We start from the raw sequence: 18,198 nt of genomic DNA, 5'->3' as shown, positions 1-18,198 counted from the left end.
CTAAGACTGTATATCGTATCTATTCATTCAGTGTTTTTTTAAATATGAAAATTAAACCTGAAATATTAGATTTTGTTCTGCATTGCAACAAGCTATAAACACAACACCAACATATCATCAACTTGAAAGAATGACCATGTTAGCAAACCTGTCCACCTCCACATCCAGCAGATACAAAGCAACATGATCATCCAGTTGGACCGGTGTCCACCTCCTTAATTTAAACCCCATGGTCATTCTCCTTTAGCTCTGTTTGGTCTCCACTAACTGACTGAAAACACTGAGACTGAATCAATCAGCAAATGTGCAAGAAAACCAAAATACCCTTAATTGCCCAGTAAGCAGAAGGAAACTGTAGAGTTGGGGGATAATTCTACGTGTGTACACCAGTATTGGGACACATTTGATAATATACAAACCGTAGTTACCGGAGTCATTGCTGATTTCAAACTGTCTACAATACTTAATATTTATAATAGTATTTTCTGTTTTTCTATTTTGGAAAATATGTAAAATAGAGATAATTCTTAGCCAACAGTCACAAAACAATACCAGTTATTATAATGTACTTTTGATTGACTCATTGACTCATGAGGGTAAAAGTATAAAGCTTTGAATATATCAGTATGGAATCGATAGTTATCCATTAATTTTTGGCGGTATGATGCCCTCTAGTGGAAAGATGGGTGAAGTGCGGCGGTCTTACTCCGGAAGTCGTCATCGTCCGAGGCCAAACCACTTCCTACTTCCGCAAACACAGTTCTGTGCAGCTTCCCAGTTTATCGGTTGATCAATGCGGCGGTTGACTTCTGTCTTTCGTTTCCTGGCTTTATTTAATATTTTCAACAGTTCCGACATTTATGAGTGATTGATTAGCATCATGACGGCCAACAGCCGCTGTTCCGCCGCGGAACCTCCGGGCCTGGAGACCCAGCGACGGGAGATCGAGTCTCTGCTGCGGGAGTGTGAGCTCCGTGCTGGGGACAGTTGGTGAGAGAACCGCCCGCCTGCCGCTCTGCTACACACACAAACACACAGTGATAGGGGCTTACTGTTAGCATGCCTCGGCTAACGTTACCTAACGGTTATTAATAGGTTTAACGACAAGAGTCACGCCGTTTTGTTGTCGGTGTGAGTGTGTTGGAGCACTTTAACGGCTCTGTGTTGGGTGTTAGCGTCTGTTGCTGTGTTAGCTCATGCTAATCTTGGCAAACGTTGCATTGACCGTTAGCCGACGCTGCTATCGTTTAGGCTAGCCTGTCAACCAGCTGTGAGGATGTGTTTCGTGTCGCCTCTTAAGCTTCCACTTTTGATTTTGCCAGAACTGGACTTCACTTATTATTATTCTTACTTTGTCATCCTTTCACACCTAAATCCTTCACTATAACGATCAGATAATTAGAAATGACACTGCTAACAACGACTAGTTTCATTTTCAATCGAGCTATCCATTATGTTGTCAATCAACGGTCAAATAAACTTTTAATATAATTGTAAAACCTGTCACAATTCCCCAGAGCCAAAGGTGACATCTTCGAATTACATTAATTTGGTGTTACAATGATATAAGCAGAGAAAAGTGTCAAATTATTACATTACAGAAACTAAAACTAGAAAATGTTTAGAGGTTCAACTTGATAACTTAAGTACATACTATCACTATCGTTTCACCTCTACAGGGAAGTCATAAATGTGTAATCAGCGTTTTCTAACTGATGAATGACGGGATGAAGCCAGCATGTAGTAAATAGCCTCACTGATACTGGATTAGGCTATATATTTGGTGGTGGGAGTTGTTGTCTTCATTGTTTGACAACCACCATCTCTGATATGAACTAAAGTTTTATTTACATTTCATTTTGTCATATTTATTTAGCTTGTATTATATGTTCATCATAAAATAACAAGGGCTGGGTGATATGGAAAAAATCCTATATCACAATATAGGAGTTTTCATATCTCGATAACGACATATATCACGATATCGATTGTTTTTTGGTCATTTAACAAATAATTAGTCTATATGAAATAACCACACGGTAGAGCCTATTTTTGGATTATCCTGTGAGAATGAAATACTGACAAATAAAAAGTACTTTCTTATTTTATTGAGAACTTTTGTGCAAACTTAACAATTTCAAGTAAATTTAAGGATGAAAAATAAATAAAGTATAGCCCCAGCCTTCAATCTGAAAATGTAATGTATTGATCTCTGACAACGATATTAACATCTCCTGTAGAGAATGTCAAAGGCATGGAAAGTAACACTTCCGGTATGCTTTTTCAAAGTAAAAGCCCGGTCTAGCATTCCGACTCCCCTCGTTTGTTCACAATGCTTTTATTTTGTGTCCCCGGAGCAGCTGATAAGGTTTTTTTTACTTTATTATTCACATTTTTAGGAAATTGTTTGGTAGATAAAGTCACTCACAGGCTCCTTTTTGCGGTTCCTGCTTAATTTTCTTTGAAATAAAACGTAGTCATAAGTCTAACGTAGGCCGAGACATGTGGTCATATCGCCCGGCCCTACATTAATACCTTTAACATTGTTGGGAACATCTGGGACAATGTGAGTACAAAGTGTAATAAGGTAAAGTAACAGGTTGTGTAGTTTGTAGACATTTTAATGTGGAAATGTTAAATGCAATACTTTTTAAAAAATGTGACCAAGGTGTGAAGCTGCGAGGGATTTTACAGTGTGAACTTGTCAGTGCTCTCTGGTGGAGAAACTTTATAATGAAGGCTCAGTTTTACATTCTATGCAGCAATTTCTTGTTACTTTTCATCTGACAGATGCACTATTGTTGTTGCATGTGCAATAACTCAAAATCTGCACATAAATCTGACTTTAAAATTGAACGGTGTGGCTGTAATATCGTTTGACAAAACGTATGTCTGTGCTGAAGACAGTTGCACTTTACTTTAATATGCCAAACAAGCTTTTTAAAGAGCAGTGAGCAACAGATCTCAAACTTCTGACTTTAATGCAACCTTTAAAGGAAAGCTTAGAATGTGAACACAATGATCCCACGAGCGACACCAGCAGAGGACTTTCTTAATGCAATAAATAAAAGAAAGTGTTACATGTTTTAAATTAGGACCTCTGCCTAAAGCGTACACGTGTCCCACATCTGATTCTTAAGCTGATATGTGACTCAGATCTGTTTTAACTGTGTGAACAGGACTAATTCTGATTTCTGACGCTTTTATATTTGGCCCTGAATCAACTACAGGTCTGATTATGTTTTAAAGTGACATTCTGAACCGTCACTGTGGATCTAAATTCGGTGTGTATGGGGTTAAAAGTCGCCTCCACATCCTCAAACCTTGAATGAAACCTTTTTGTGTTGCACCGTTCACGACACAATCCCACCACACCAGACTCCAAGTAAATATGTGCCTCTCTTTCTCCTCATCCTTGTTATGTGATGATCAAAATGTCCTGCTTTTCTGTAGAGCAACCAGAAGTGTTCCAGGACCATGTTTTCCTTCCTGATTACAAAACCCAGAATTGAGTTTTGGCAGATACAGAGCTCCCTCCAGTGCATAAAAATGATACGTGTTGTTGGCTGAAAAACACTGATTGCTGACATTTTGACAGGGTTGACTACATTACACTCTCTGCTAGTGCTGCGCTGTCCTTTCATGCTAATCGTCCTGAAACAAGTGGATTTTTTTAGGCCAATAAGTTATGGTTTTGGATCGGTGCATTAAAAGTTTCGCAGGCTGACGCAGAACACCTCGAACAGCAACTTACCAATGAAACCAAAAACATGGCCTCCATCTGTGACTTCTTTTGACAGCGTGCTGCGTGCCACTAATTTAGGAATATAATTGAAATTTAGGAAACAAAAAACTTGAAGCAATAAATTCCCGACTTTCCCCCCCGAGGATAAATAAAGTATTGATTCTGATGAAATCAAAAAAAGCATTAAAGCTCACAGCCTAAAAACACACAGAAACATTCAGTGACCCAGAAACACTGATGAAGGCCTCTAGTTCTCTCTCTAAACTCAGTAAACTGAACCTCATGAGGTGGACCAGGACACCTGACTCTGTTCTGGTCTAAATTAGATCAACTGAGTAACGTGACTTTGCGGTTTTTTGCCTCCACTTGGCTTTATATAATTTCACTGTTATAGAACGGGCACGGCACCTTGAACACGTCAGACCAACACAAAAACCTTTCAGGTGTTCAGTGTGATAATATGAGAGCCGGGCCTTTCATATGTTTGTTTTGGTTTTTAGACAAACACTCTGATCTCCACGTTCAGTTCCAGGAAAGCAGAGCGAGGACACGGTGCACTGACAGAAAGGTCGTTATTCGCCGCACAAAAAGCGTCTTGTTTTTATTTGTCATTAGCTGGTACGAGGAAGAGCGGAGTGGTTCTGTCCAACTGTAATAGAAGAATAATGAGAGCAAACATCTGACTGACTGGGAGCTGAAAGCAGAGAGGAAGTGAAGCAAATCAGTTCAGACTTCGGGATGTGATCACTCGACCGGCTGTGCGTGTCTCTGGTTGTGTTGTGGGAAAGGAAACAGGAGTCCTGCTCCTGAATCTGGAGAAAAATGTGTCAAGTTAAACTTTGTTTGCTGTTTCTGGGTTCAGATTTGCTTCCTTTAGTGGCTGTTTCTCAGAGTCGCCTCTTATTTTCACGTGTTGGTCGATACACACGAAGCTGTAAAGCCTTCAGAGTATTTTAGAGCTCTCCATGTGTGAGGGGTCATACACGAACCAGTTTTAACAGGCTTCTGTTGTGACTCCATGAAGAGATAGGGGCGTCTGCTCTGTTGTGGTCAAATATTTGGACTGCTGGGATTTTGTTAATGATCTTTGACGAGTGTCAGACAGTAAGGAGTGGAAGATAAACGTCGGAGCTGAAAGGATTTGTCTTTGATTTATTCGTTCAATTAAATTAATCTGCAAACTTTTTTTGAGATTATTCAACAAATCTTTCAAACCTAAAATGTCTTTTTTGCAGATTGGCCAATTTTATTGTCTAACGTGAGAAAAAACCAGTTTTTTAAGCTGCTGTCCAACAAACAACAGTTTGTCTCCTGCTTCCTGCTTGTACTTTATCGTTAAATGTTCATCTTCACCTGGCTTTGTTCAGCTGTCTCTGTATCCCCAAAGATAGTTCTAATTGGTATTGACTGATACAGGTTTTAAATTGAATAATGAATAATGAACATTTTGCCACTATAACAGAAAGATAAGAAAACTCTCTAATTAAGCCAACAGGCCGAAAACGAGCATCAGATCATCCTCTCTGAAAAGCTCGACCCAGAGCATGTCTGACATTTTGCTTGATGAATAGTTTGATACTGTGTGTGTGTGTGTGTGTGTGTGTGTGTGTCTGTGTGTGTCTGCGTGTGTCTGTGTGTGTGTGTGTGTGTGTGTGTCTGTGTGTGTGTGTGTGTGTGTGTGTGTGTGTCTGTGTGTGTGTGTCTGTGTGTGTGTGTGTGTGTGTGTGTGTGTGTCTGTGTGTGTGTGTCTGTGTGTGTCTGCGTGTGTGTGTGTGTGTGTGTGTGTGTGTGTGTCTGTGTGTGTCTGTGTGTGTCTGTGTGTGTGTGTGTGTGTGTGTGTGTTGCAGGTACGTGGTGGAGCGGCGCTGGTATGAGCAGTGGAAGGAGTTTGTGGAGACAGGAGACCAGAACTCCTCGTCCTTCCCGGGTCAGATCGACAACACTGAGCTGTTTGAAGGTCAGTCTACCTCCTCCTCCTCCTCCTTGTTCCTGTTCTTCTTCTCCTCCTTCTTGCCCTCCTTGTTCTTGTTCTTCTTCTCCTCCTTCTTGCCCTCCTTGTTCCTGTTCTTCTTCTCCTCCTTCTTGCCCTCCTTGTTCCTGTTCTTCTTCTCCTCCTTCTTGCCCTCCTTGTTGTTGTTCTTCTTCTCCTCCTTCTTGCCCTCCTTGTTCCTGTTCTTCTTCTCCTCCTTCTTGCCCTCCTTGTTCTTGTTCTTCTTCTCCTCCTTCTTGCCCTCCTTGTTCTTGTTCTTCTTCTCCTCCTTCTTGCCCTCCTTGTCCCTGTTCTTCTTCTCCTCCTTCTTGCCCTCCTTGTTCTTGTTCTTCTTCTCCTCCTTCTTGCCCTCCTTGTTCCTGTTCTTCTTCTCCTCCTTCTTGCCCTCCTTGTTGTTGTTCTTCTTCTCCTCCTTCTTGCCCTCCTTGTTGTTGTTCTTCTTCTCCTCCTTCTTGCCCTCCTTGTTCCTGTTCTTCTTCTCCTCCTTCTTGCCCTCCTTGTTCCTGTTCTTCTTCTCCTCCTTCTTGCCCTCCTTCTTGTTGTTCTTCTTCTCCTCCTTCTTGTCCTTGTTTTCCTGTTTCTTCTTCTCCTCCTTCTTGCCCTCCTTGTTCCTGTTCTTCTTCTCCTCCTTCTTGCCCTCCTTGTTCCTGTTCTTCTTCTCCTCCTTCTTGCCCTCCTTGTTCCTGTTCTTCTTCTCCTCCTTCTTGCCCTCCTTGTTCCTGTTCTTCTTCTCCTCCTTCTTGCCCTCCTTGTTCCTGTTCTTCTTCTCCTCCTTCTTGCCCTCCTTGTTCCTGTTCTTCTTCTCCTCCTTCTTGTCCTCCTTGTTCTTGTTATTCTTCTCCTCCTTCTTGCCCTCCTTGTTCCTGTTCTTCTTCTCCTCCTTCTTGTCCTTGTTTTCCTGTTTCTTCTTCTCCTCCTTCTTGTCCTTGTTTTCCTGTTTCTTCTTCTCCTCCTTCTTGCCCTCCTTGTTCTTGTTCTTCTTCTCCTCCTTCTTGCCCTCCTTGTTCCTGTTCTTCTTCTCCTCCTTCTTGCCCTCCTTGTTCCTGTTCTTCTTCTCCTCCTTCTTGTCCTCCTTGTTCTTGTTATTCTTCTCCTCCTTCTTGCCCTCCTTGTTCCTGTTCTTCTTCTCCTCCTTCTTGTCCTTGTTTTCCTGTTTCTTCTTCTCCTCCTTCTTGCCCTCCTTGTTCCTGTTCTTCTTCTCCTCCTTCTGGCCCTCCTTCTTGTTGTTCTTCTTCTCCTCCTTCTTGTCCTTGTTTTCCTGTTTCTTCTTCTCCTCCTTCTTGCCCTCCTTGTTCCTGTTCTTCTTCTCCTCCTTCTGGCCCTCCTTCTTGTTGTTCTTCTTCTCCTCCTTCTTGCCCTCCTTGTTCTTCTTCTTCTTCTCCTTCTCCGTCTCTTTCTTCGTCACCTTGCCTGATTTGATCATGTTAACCTTATAATGTGTCCCATTCTTTCTCTTGTGCACCACATGAACTCTCATATAATCCACACTGACTCTGATTGGACGGTTATTTAACACACAGGTAACAGGCAGGTCACAGACATGATCAGCCTGTCTATGCTCTGATGATGAATACCTGGACAACTAACAGTCAGTGTTTCCGTGAGGAGGTTCAGCCTCTAAAGCTCTGAATCTGGACGTTTTGACACTGTGATTTCTGCAGTGTCCGTTTTTCTGTCTTACAGGTAACATCAGTGATCGTTGAAGTGTCCTGTCTTGTCTTTTTTCAGATCTGGACTCGTACCACCTGAAGGAGCGTCTGGTGGAGAACGAGGACTTCATGCTGGTGCCGGCTGAGGCCTGGCACAAGCTGCTGGCCTGGTACGGCATGGTGGACGCTCAGCCGGCGCTCGAACGCAAGGTAACACACCCGATACACACAGACTCCTCAGCTGCTGCGCTCGTCCTTAGGGTATCTGTTGACCTCTGCTGTGTGCGTGTTTCAGGTGGTGGACCTGCCCAGCACTCTGAAGGTGGAGGTGTACCCCGTGGAGATCTTCCTCTGCCTCCACAGCAACATGGAGAGCGTCATCACGGCACAGTTCAGCCGCGCCGACAACATACGTGAGTTCTGTGTGTGTCTGTGTGTGCGTGCACTGCATGGTGCGGCCCGGTAGCTCGGCTGCTTCCTGCAGGATTACATGCACAGGATGATTCTAGGGGCCAATCGGCGCTCGGCTGTGTCTGAGCTCCACTTGTTAGTCTGGATTTAAACATACCAGGTACTATGCACAGCTTTGAGCTGACTCAGGGATTTGCATCATCCAGCGTGAATTTGAATCTGTTTGTGTGTTTGGCTTTTGGAATAGAAACCTCCTCCTTTTGGTCTGAACAAGCCGTTGTTCTTTAAAGTCACATTTGAAACTTTATTGATTTTATACTTTCATTGTTTTATTATCTCTTCTGGAAAATCAAAACCAGTCAAGCCATCTAAATGTATCGTAACTGCTCCTTTATTGTGTGCAGGACGCAACAGATCAAAGTTTACCTGCACACTTCAGGAGTGTCTTAATGAAGAGTCACTTTAAAGCATCGTGTGTGTGTGTGTGTGTGTGTGTTCAGAGTCGATCCAGAGGGCGATGTGCGAGGCGTTCTCGGTGCCTCCGGGCTCAGAGTGTCGTCTGTGGATGAAGAGTTCAGACAGCACCTGTGAGCGACTCAGGAACATCCACGTGAGCGTGCTGGACGCCTGTTTGAGCTCAGGGATGGTGAGAGACACACACTGCCTCCTCCTCCTCCTCTTCTCCTCCTCCTCCTCTCTGACACTGATTCATGATCATTACACATCAGAGAGTTTAATATAAAACAATGTCACTGTAATGACTCAGCACTCGTCTCTCTTTACAACCAGTTACTTCCTCCTTTAAAATAACAACCTGTCCACCTCAGAGATAAGCTGCAACATGCCTGTGTGTGTGTGTGTGTGTGTGTGTGTGTGTGTGTGTGTGTGTGTGTGTGTGTGTGTGTGTCGTGACAGACGGTGATCATGGAGACGAGGAATGCTGACGGCACCTGGCCGAGCTCCAGACCTCAGATCATGTAAGAACACACCTCCGTCGGCTCTCATTGGTCTTTAATGTTTCCTTTTTCTGTCTCTCCTCCGTATCTCTCTCTCTCTCTCTCTCTCTCTCTCTCCTACTTGTTTGTCCCTCCCATCCTTTCTTCCTGTCTGGGGACATCTCTTGCTCTACCTGTCTCATTGACCTTTACTGTTTCCACTTTGCTTTCAGTTTAGTTTCCTCTGAGGGCCGCTCCCTCGTCCGTAAAACAACAACGTTTACAAAGTGCGTTCCACACAACAAAACTTTAACATGAAAAAGCAAATCTGGAACTAATGTCAAATATTAATGTGCTAAATGTATCCATACGTTGGTGTCATGCTGCTCAGCTCTGATCTTCATACAGTGCCTTTCATCCTCCTTGAACTTTTACAGAGTTCCAACTTTTTTCACCGTGTGATGGAAGCACAAGTTCACCTGAACTGAAGTGGCTGCACCGAAAAGCTTTTCAGATTTGTATTTGTGGCTTTAATCGTGACATGAAGCTCTGATGGAATCCATCTTAGTTTGCAGTTTAAGGCTGACATGGAAGAGACAAGTAGAATGAGGTTAAAGACCGTAAAGGCTGAAGTGACGATCAGTCAGTGAAGTCCTTTCCCCTTTAAGAACAGCAGTCCAACATGGAGCCTTCAGCACACAGCCTAACAGACAGCAGCAAGCAGAACCTGCACTGCAATGTGTCATAATGAGTCTGTGGAAACGTGCTGCTGACGTGTGTTCTGGTTCTTCAGGAGGAACTCTGTGGAGGAGCAGGACTCGTACCGAGGGCAGCCGGGAGTCTGCGGCCTCACCAACCTGGGCAACACCTGCTTCATGAACTCTGCTCTACAGGTCTGCATGAGACACACACACACACACACACACACACACACACACACACACACACACACACACACACACACACACCTCACCGTCTTTCTCTGTGGCTGCTGAGTCCATGATTCCTGATTCTTTTTGGCCAAACAGTCAGAATGAAGAGACGGTCCGACTTCTCTCTAACTTTTAAGAACTTGGAAGCTGCTGCAGGTCAGAGGCCGCTCTGTAAACACAGCCCCTGATCTAACAGGATCACAGGGTTGATTTCCACGCAGCCAATAGGAGTTCTCTAATGTGGTTTTATTTAAACAGTCTTCATGAAACCTGCTCGGTGCATAATTAACACCTTGTTGGTGTCGGTGTTGCTCCTCAGGTTTCTCCACAGGCTGAAGGAAGTGAGCTGAGTGTGTCTCAGTCCCTTTTGAAACCAGTTCATTCAGATGTTTGCAAAGTGTTTTTGAATATAGATTTTTACACATCTACGGGTCTACGTAATAGGTACAAAAGGTTTTAGAACGTCTCCAGTAGATGTGTTCATCCTGCAGCAGTGAAACAGGCTGTAATGGCTGCAACATAATCCTTGATGGGTCAAAGGTCGTCTACTAAAAGTTCTTGTTGTTTCCACTGACAGGCTCAGATTGTTCTTCTAAGTGTGTGACAACATGACAGAAAGGATCCCTACAGAGATAGACCTTTTTGTTACAGAGGAAGATGATTGTTTTAACCACAAACAGACGTTACATCGCTCTCTGCACACACACCAGACTCCATTCACAAAAACACTGATTTAAGCTCAGAGAACAGTTTTTGGTCTACGGATGCCTCAGCTGGTTAGTTAGTTAGTATTGCATAGTGACTGCAGTGTTTCCAATGGTTAGTTTTAATACAGCACAATCTTTTTGTAACACACAAAATGGATCAGCAGCTCTGTGTTCTGCAGGTAAAATGACTCTTTTTGTCAGTGGAGTCTGGTACCTTACTTTTTTGTCAACAGTCATTTAGACCCCAAAATATGTAAAGCTGTTTTAAAGAATACCAGCTTCATGCAAACAACAATATTAACTGTGTTTTCACTCCTCTTGTCTCACCGTCTCTGCAGTGTCTGAGCAACACTCCTCCTCTGACCGAGTACTTCCTGCAGAGCTCGTACCTGGAGGAGCTGAACTTCACGAACCCTCTGGGCATGAAGGGAGAGATCGCCGAGGCCTACGCCGACGTCATCAAGCAGATGTGGTCCGGGAGGCATTACTCTGTGGTGCCGCGCGTCTTCAAGGTACCAAAACGGACGACTTAGTGATTACATACACATCTCAGCTATGGCCTGTGTCAAGGAACAGACACTGATGTTTTCTATTGACCAAAGTATGAACTCGGAACAGGAAGAGAGGAGTGAAGCTGAAACACACAGACTTACAGAGGAGATGAAAATGACGTGTTGCTGCGTTTTCTTCTTTTCGTCTTGCTACACTGAACAACTTCAACTCTCCGTCTGCACTTCAGCCTGACACAAAGAGAAAGTGACATATTTCCCTGCCTGAGTTTGTGTATTTGTGTGACTGTTTGCAGACGAAGGTGGGTCACTTTGCGTCCCAGTTTCTGGGCTACCAGCAACACGACAGTCAGGAGCTGCTGTCCTTCCTGCTGGACGGTCTGCACGAAGACCTGAACCGAGTCAAAAACAAGGAGTACATCGAGCTGAGGGACGCAGACGGGAGGCCGGACCAGGTGAGACGTAGACACATATTTATGATTCCCTCCTCCTCAAAGTCTGCAGGCAAATGTACTCACAGTTTTTCCCATGATTCATCTGTGTTTCTGCAGGAAGTGGCGGAGGAGGCGTGGCGTAACCACCGGCGGCGGAACGACTCGGTGATCGTCGACACGTTCCACGGCCTCTTCAAGTCCACGCTCGTCTGTCCGGAGTGCCTCAAGGTCTCTGTGACCTTCGACCCCTTCTGCTACCTGAGCGTCCCACTTCCTGTCAGCAAGGAGCGCGTCATGGAGGTCTTCTTCGTCTCTCTGGACCCGTACGCCAAACCTGCACAGGTAGCTGCTGCGGTCTGCTCTGCATTTAAACTGTGACTGTCTGAAAGTCTGCGTGTTTGCTTCACTCAAACTGTTCCAACATGAGGAGCATGAAGAGGCGATGTCAATCAATCAATCAATCAATCATCATGATGTTCTGTCTGCAGCATCGTGTGGTGGTTCCTAAAGCAGGGAAAGTGTCCGACCTCTGCGCTGCTCTGTCAGAGATGACCAGCGTACCTCCCACACAGGTCAGTGTGTGTGTGTTTGCGTGTGTGTGTGTGTGTGTGTCAAACAGATGAAGTCACACAAGTTATGAGTCCAAAAGAAACTACAATCCTTTCCTACATTCAGGAACTTGTCATTGTACCAACACTGCACCTGTCACTAAATGTTTATAATCGACATTTTGCCCTCGTCAGCTCCGATTTGTCTCCTGAATCTTTAAACTTTAACTTTAATCTCTTTTTGCAAAGCAGAGAGTTACACCTTTATTTCACCAGAGTGAGCAGTGAGGTGTTAACAGTGTGTGTGTGCGTGTGCGTGTGTGTGTGTGTGTGTTTCAGATGGTGGTTGCTGACGTCTTCAACCATCGCTTCTATAAGATCTACAACGCTGATGAGTCTCTGAGCTGCATCCTGGACCGAGACGACATCTTTGTGTAAGAACACTTTAATCAGCTGTTTGTATCATGTTGCTTTGAGCTGCCCGACGAGCTGCCCGACGAGAGTTTAATTCTCCCTGCTCCTGTGTGCAGGTACGAGCTGAGCGTGCTGGAGGAGCAGCAGGAGGAGCAGGTGCTGCTGGCGCTCTACCTGAGGGAGCGCTCTCACTACAGAGACTACGGCTCGGGCAGCAACTCGTACGGCACCACGCTGTTCGGACACCCGCTGCTGCTCAGCGTGCCACGCAGCAGCTGCAGCCGGGAGGCGCTCTACATCCTGTTCCTGCAGAGGCTGGCGTGAGTAAAGCACAGACACGAAGACAGGACACATGTTCACTAATTCATCTCTGTTTAAAGCCATTTTAGTTGTTATACACTACATACTTCTAAGGTGTGTGTGTGCTTGTAGGCGCTACGTGCGACCTCCTGACCCCTCTGAGGAGTTGGAGGAAGAAGAAGAGGAGGAAGATGAGGAAGAAGAGGAGCTGTACAAGACTCAGACCAACGGCATCAGTGATGGTATCATCTCCTGCAGCTCCAAGCTTTTCAAGTAGTTCTGAATAAATGAACAGGATGTTAAAGATGCTACTTTATCGACCAAACAGGGAAAAGATCAAAGATCGTCTTCACTGTCAGTGAAAACGAGCGTTACGTGCAGTTTCTGGTGTTTTCGGCAGCCGCACACGTTTAGCTTCACTCGTATGTTTCTGTCGTTCTCTCAGATGAGGAGCAGGAGGACGCAGAGAAAGCCGGACCCTCTCAGACCGATGCCTGCTGCGGCGATTCATCAGCAAACAGCCAATCAGAAGACACCGCTACGGCCAAGCCCAGCGCTGAACAGAACCACACGCAGCCCTCACTGGACAACCGTGACTCGGAGACCAACAACGGCTCCCAGAACCAGACCGAGCCGCTCTGCAGCGCCGAGCCCACAGAGAGCACCGAGGAGGTGAAGCCCCGCACGGACACGAGCGAGACCGCCGACACCGGCTCAGAGCCAGCAGCAGCAGAGCCAGCAGCAGCAGAGCCAGCAGCAGCAGAGCCACCGCAGCCGCCCTGCGAGACCACAGAAGAAGAAAAGGAAGAAGACAAGCAGGAGGAGGCGTGTTCTCCCAGCCCGCCGGCCAATGAGCAGCCGCCGAAGAGGAGGGTGTGTCGCAAGAGGAGGAAGAGCCTGTTCACCATCCAGGCGGTCAACTCCAACGGGACGACCGAGAGGGGGACGGGAGAGGGAGGGAGCGCCGTGTCCTTCAGCTGTGAGTTTGAACGCGGACACACACACACACACACACACACACACACACACGCGTCACAGCTGGCAGCGTGAGTTGTAGAATACATTTCGAACAATATTTCACCTGAAGGAGTTGTTTTGGTTCGTCTGCATCGCCTAACTTCAGACTTTAATGATGTGATTTATAAACATGACGTGAAAGACACTCGGGGACATCACACGACATCCTGCTCTAATCCTGGAGATGTTTGATATCATACACCTGTAATCTCACCTGCAGCTGACTGTTTGATGCTCTAACATGGACTCTGTGTCTCTGCAGCTCAGCCTTATGTGGCCATCGACTGGGACCCTGAGATGAAGAAGAGATTCTACAATGAGAACGAGGCCGAGGTCAGCGAGAACACCTTTTTCAAAATATATCTGAAGTCATAAAAGCAAAGAAAAATGGTGTCATCTGCTGTCATAGAGACGCGTAGGGTTCAGGGGCATCATTCACAGTTTGTGATTAAACACTAAACGATCTGAAACGTGTTCTCTGTGTTCTCCGTGTTCTCCGTGTCCTCCGTGTTCTCCGTCTCTGTGCAGAAGTACGTGAAACACAGCAGCATGGAGGTCCCTCAGCAGCAGACCACCGTGCAGCTGCAGGAGTGCATCGAGCTGTTCACCACCGTGGAGACGCTGGAGGAGGAGAACCCCTGGTAACACACACACACACACACACACACACACACACACACACAAAGGCTCCAATAATAACAGGTGACACAGGTATCATATAATGATGTGTGTGTGCAGGTACTGTCCGGTGTGTAAGAAGCACCAGCTGGCCACCAAGAAGCTGGACCTGTGGTCTCTGCCGGAGGTCCTCATCATCCACCTCAAGAGGTTCTCCTACACCAAGTTCACCCGAGAGAAGCTGGACAGCATCGTGGAGTTCCCCCTCAGGTGCGCGCACACACACACACACACACACACACGGGTCACATTTGGGGACTTCATACAGACCCACCTGAACCTCCTGAACACACACCCTAACCATTGACTCATAAATCTGTGGTTTGGTGTTGCAGAGACCTCGACTTCTCCGGCTGCCTCCTGAGGAAAAATCTGTCCAATGGGGAGCCTCCGAGCCGCTATGACCTCATCGCTGTGTCCAATCACTACGGAGGACTCAGAGACGGACATTGTAGGTCCCTTTGATCTATTATTTGTCTCAAAGAGGTCACGTTGATGATTTCATTAATCACATGACTCCTTTTGAGTTTTACTTTCGGAACCTTGTGAGCTGATTATCGTGTGTGTGTTTGTTTGTGTGTGTGTGTGTGTGTTCCTGCAGACACCAGCTATGCGTGCAACAAGGACAACGGTCAGTGGTATTACTTTGATGACAGCAAGGTGACCTACGCCCGAGAGGACCAGATCGTGGTCAGTATCTCTCTCACGCACACTCTCTCACACACACTCTCACACACACACACACACACACAGTGGTGACGGGGAATTTGACGCTCCTTTCCTGCTGTTTTGATAATCGAATAATCAGTTTGTCAAAAAGAGAAATTCTCTGATTGCAGCTTTTCTTTCTTCGTCTTTGACACTTCACTGATTGTCTTTGAGTTTTTGGAAATACTGAGCAACACTTTCCTGCTTTTTTATACTTCCTGTTTTCGTCTGCTGTGTATAATTTATCATATACATTTCTTTATGAACAGCATTGAATTCTACTTTATAAAACACTATTTTTAAGGGTGTGTTCAATTAAAATATCTTTAAAATTCCTCTAATGTTCATTTTAACTAATATACATAACCTCGAAACTTCTCCGTAAAATAATAAATGTCGACTTCTCGTCTCCTGCAGACCAACGCTGCCTACGTCCTGTTCTACCATCGACAAGACAAGATCAGAAAACCCACTCTGCCCGCCCCCAACACAAGCCCCGCCTCCTCCACCCAGCCCGCCAACGACATCACTTCCTGCAAAGAAGACGAGGCAGAGCAGGGCGCCGCCTCCTCCTACGTCACCATGGAAACAGACTGAATGAACCATCAAGATTTAGTTCAATTCAAGTGTACGGTAATTTTTCTCTTCATCATCAGAACAGCAGACGGCCTTTTATCACATTTTGTTTTTACGTTTTTTATTTCCAGCACTTGAACGTCTCATGGTTTTTATTTCCCCCCACAGTCTCTTAAAACTTCATCTCAGATCTCGTCTCAGTTTTGGGGTGAGAACTTTGGTTTGCTCGGTAGACGTGAACACTCAGGTAGTTTGATGCACCAGGAGGCAGTTTTAGATTTCACATAAATAAAATATTAAATCCAGTTTGCTGCAGAAACAACAGGACGACTTATTTTAGCCTTTTAGTTTTCTGTTCAACAACCGACGTTCAGCTAAACACAACTTCAGTTTTCAGGCATCAAATTCAGACTGAGTGAATAAAAACAGCAAGAATGTTTTATTCATTTGAACTTCTTTTCTTATTTTATTATTAAATATGTCAAACAGGAAGTTATTAGTTTCGTTTCCGTTTTTACAGCATCCCAATTTTTGACATCGGGGTTTCAGATCAGGATCGTGCCGTCAGAATAATGAGACTTTTACAGCATTTAATTATAATCATTAGTGAATTCAAAGACCCACTGCAGCTTAATTTACTAAATTAACATATAAATGATGCACTGTACGATTCAAAGGAAAGAAAAGCAGAAAAATGAGTCTTTAAATGATGATTTTAAAATGTAACCACAAAATTCTTCATTAAGTGACTTTTTATTGCATTTGTGCATCAATTGTACTTTAAAGTTTACACAAAGTGCGTACTGTCATAAATGGCTGTTAGCATTGAGCTACTTTAGCATGTAATCAGGACCAGCCCAGCTGCCCTGTGACCGATCAGAGCTCCTTTAAAGAGAGTACATGTTATAACACCGAGCTGTTTGGCTCTACAGTTTTATAATGAACCATTCAATTTAATTTAAACTGCCATCATTTTAATTAAACACAGTGAAAGTCTCATTATTCAGGCGGCACAAACCAAACTATTAGACGTTTAGGGACTGCAGTTCAGAGGCACATAGTCCACAGGAAGTTACCTCCATGAAAACACTGTTGTTAGATTCTCCAGTTAAAAACCAGCTTTTCAAACATTTTACAAGAAAATGCATTTGTTCAGAAATAACCTGAACTCTCTGTAAACAACAAACATATTTGTAGATAAGGCAGATTATTGCTCATCAGAATTCAGTAGAAACCGTTAAGTGGACCAAATTGCAGCGTGCAGGGGATTCTGGGTAATCAGCGGGGTGTGTTTGTAGCACAGAAACATAATTTAATACTGAACAAAGCTGCCAGGATGTTTTTCTCTGTATATTTTGGTTGTTGTCTGCTGGTATTTATTTTTTAAATGAGTAATTTTCCGCTGTCAGATCTTCTGTTTTTCTTGAATGATTCGATGATTCGATGGTGCAGGACATTGAGAAGCTTATTTTTCATATTTATAGATACATTTGTATTCAGGCAGAAGACTATTTGACAGAAAGACAGGAAGCCGTTTAATTTTCCTCTCGTGCGAGCAGAGAGACGGAGGCGGGCGACGTTTCCTCTCTTACTGACTTTTAAAGCGGCTCTGTGTACAGTATTTTTCTATTGTAAGAAATGTATTATTAATATTACCGTTCCTGGGTGGAGCAGGAGGGAAGCTTGGGGTGATTTCTTTCTTTGGTCTTCCCTGTCAAATATCAGATGAAAATATTTTATTGTACTTTCAATCTTTTGATATGAATAAAAGGATGATTATTAACATGACGGGATAAAAGTGAGGTTTCTTTATATCTAAAACCAGACTGATTACAGTCACTGATGTCTGTGAGGAACAGCTACAGTGTATTGATGCCTTTTTTAATGTTTTTAATTGCAACAGGCTGTAACGGCTGCAACATAATCCTTGATGGGTCAAAGGTCGTCCACTCAAAGTTCTTGTTGTTTCCACTGACAGGCTCAGATTGTTCTTCTAAGTGTGTGACAACATGACAGAAAGGATCCCTACAGAGATAGACCTTTCTGTTACAGAGGAAGATGATTGTTTTAACCACAAACAGACGTTACATCGCTCTCTGCACACACACCAGACTCCATTCAGAAAAACGGCAATTTTACCTTGCAAAAAAAAGGGAGTTGCTGGTGTCTGCCTGCCTGGATCAGTAAGTTTGTTTGTGTTACGTGTACAAATATTGTTCTGCAATCTAAACTTACCAAAGTCACGTAACAAACTAACAGAACGAGGCAGATGCAAACCAGCAGCTCCTGTGTTCTGTGAGGTAAAATTAGTGTTTTTCTGAATGGAGTCTGGTGTGTGTGCAGAGAGCGATGTAACGTCTGCCTGTGGTTAAAACAATCATCTTCCTCTGTAACAAAAAGGTCTATCTCTGTAGGGATCCTTTCTGTCATGTTGTCACACACTTAGAATAACAATCTGAGCCTGTCAGTGGAAACAACAAGAACTTTTAGTGGACGACCTTTGACCCATCAAGGATTATGTTGCAGCCGTTACAGCCTGTTTCACTGCTGCAGGATGAACACATCTACTGGAGACATTCAAACACTTTTTGTACCTGCTAATCATTTAGACCCATAAAACATGTCAAAATACAACCCAGGTTTAA

The 18,198-nt window shown here is 44.4% G+C and overlaps 1 protein-coding gene across 1 annotated transcript; it reads left to right on the top strand.

Moving 5' to 3' along the window:
* Nucleotides 1–765: 765 nt before the first annotated feature.
* Nucleotides 766–17,332, top strand: usp11 (ubiquitin specific peptidase 11). The gene is made up of 21 exons (XM_069659992.1): nt 766–990; nt 5,593–5,702; nt 7,464–7,594; nt 7,680–7,797; nt 8,296–8,441; nt 8,711–8,772; nt 9,524–9,623; nt 10,708–10,881; nt 11,175–11,333; nt 11,430–11,654; nt 11,801–11,884; nt 12,200–12,294; nt 12,391–12,594; nt 12,707–12,816; nt 13,020–13,553; nt 13,854–13,924; nt 14,120–14,232; nt 14,330–14,479; nt 14,605–14,720; nt 14,871–14,959; nt 15,395–17,332. Exons 1-21 carry the CDS (start codon nt 881–883, stop codon nt 15,572–15,574), a joined length of 3,081 nt encoding a protein of 1,026 aa, XP_069516093.1. The 5' UTR covers nt 766–880; the 3' UTR covers nt 15,575–17,332.
* Nucleotides 17,333–18,198: the final 866 nt, after the last annotated feature.

This window comes from Semicossyphus pulcher, unplaced genomic scaffold (assembly GCF_022749685.1).
Source record: "Semicossyphus pulcher isolate SPU_LCO1_2020_fin unplaced genomic scaffold, fSemPul1.0.p SCAF_13, whole genome shotgun sequence".
NCBI lineage: Eukaryota > Metazoa > Chordata > Actinopteri > Labriformes > Labridae > Semicossyphus > Semicossyphus pulcher.
This window is presented reverse-complemented; position numbering and strand designations above follow the sequence as displayed.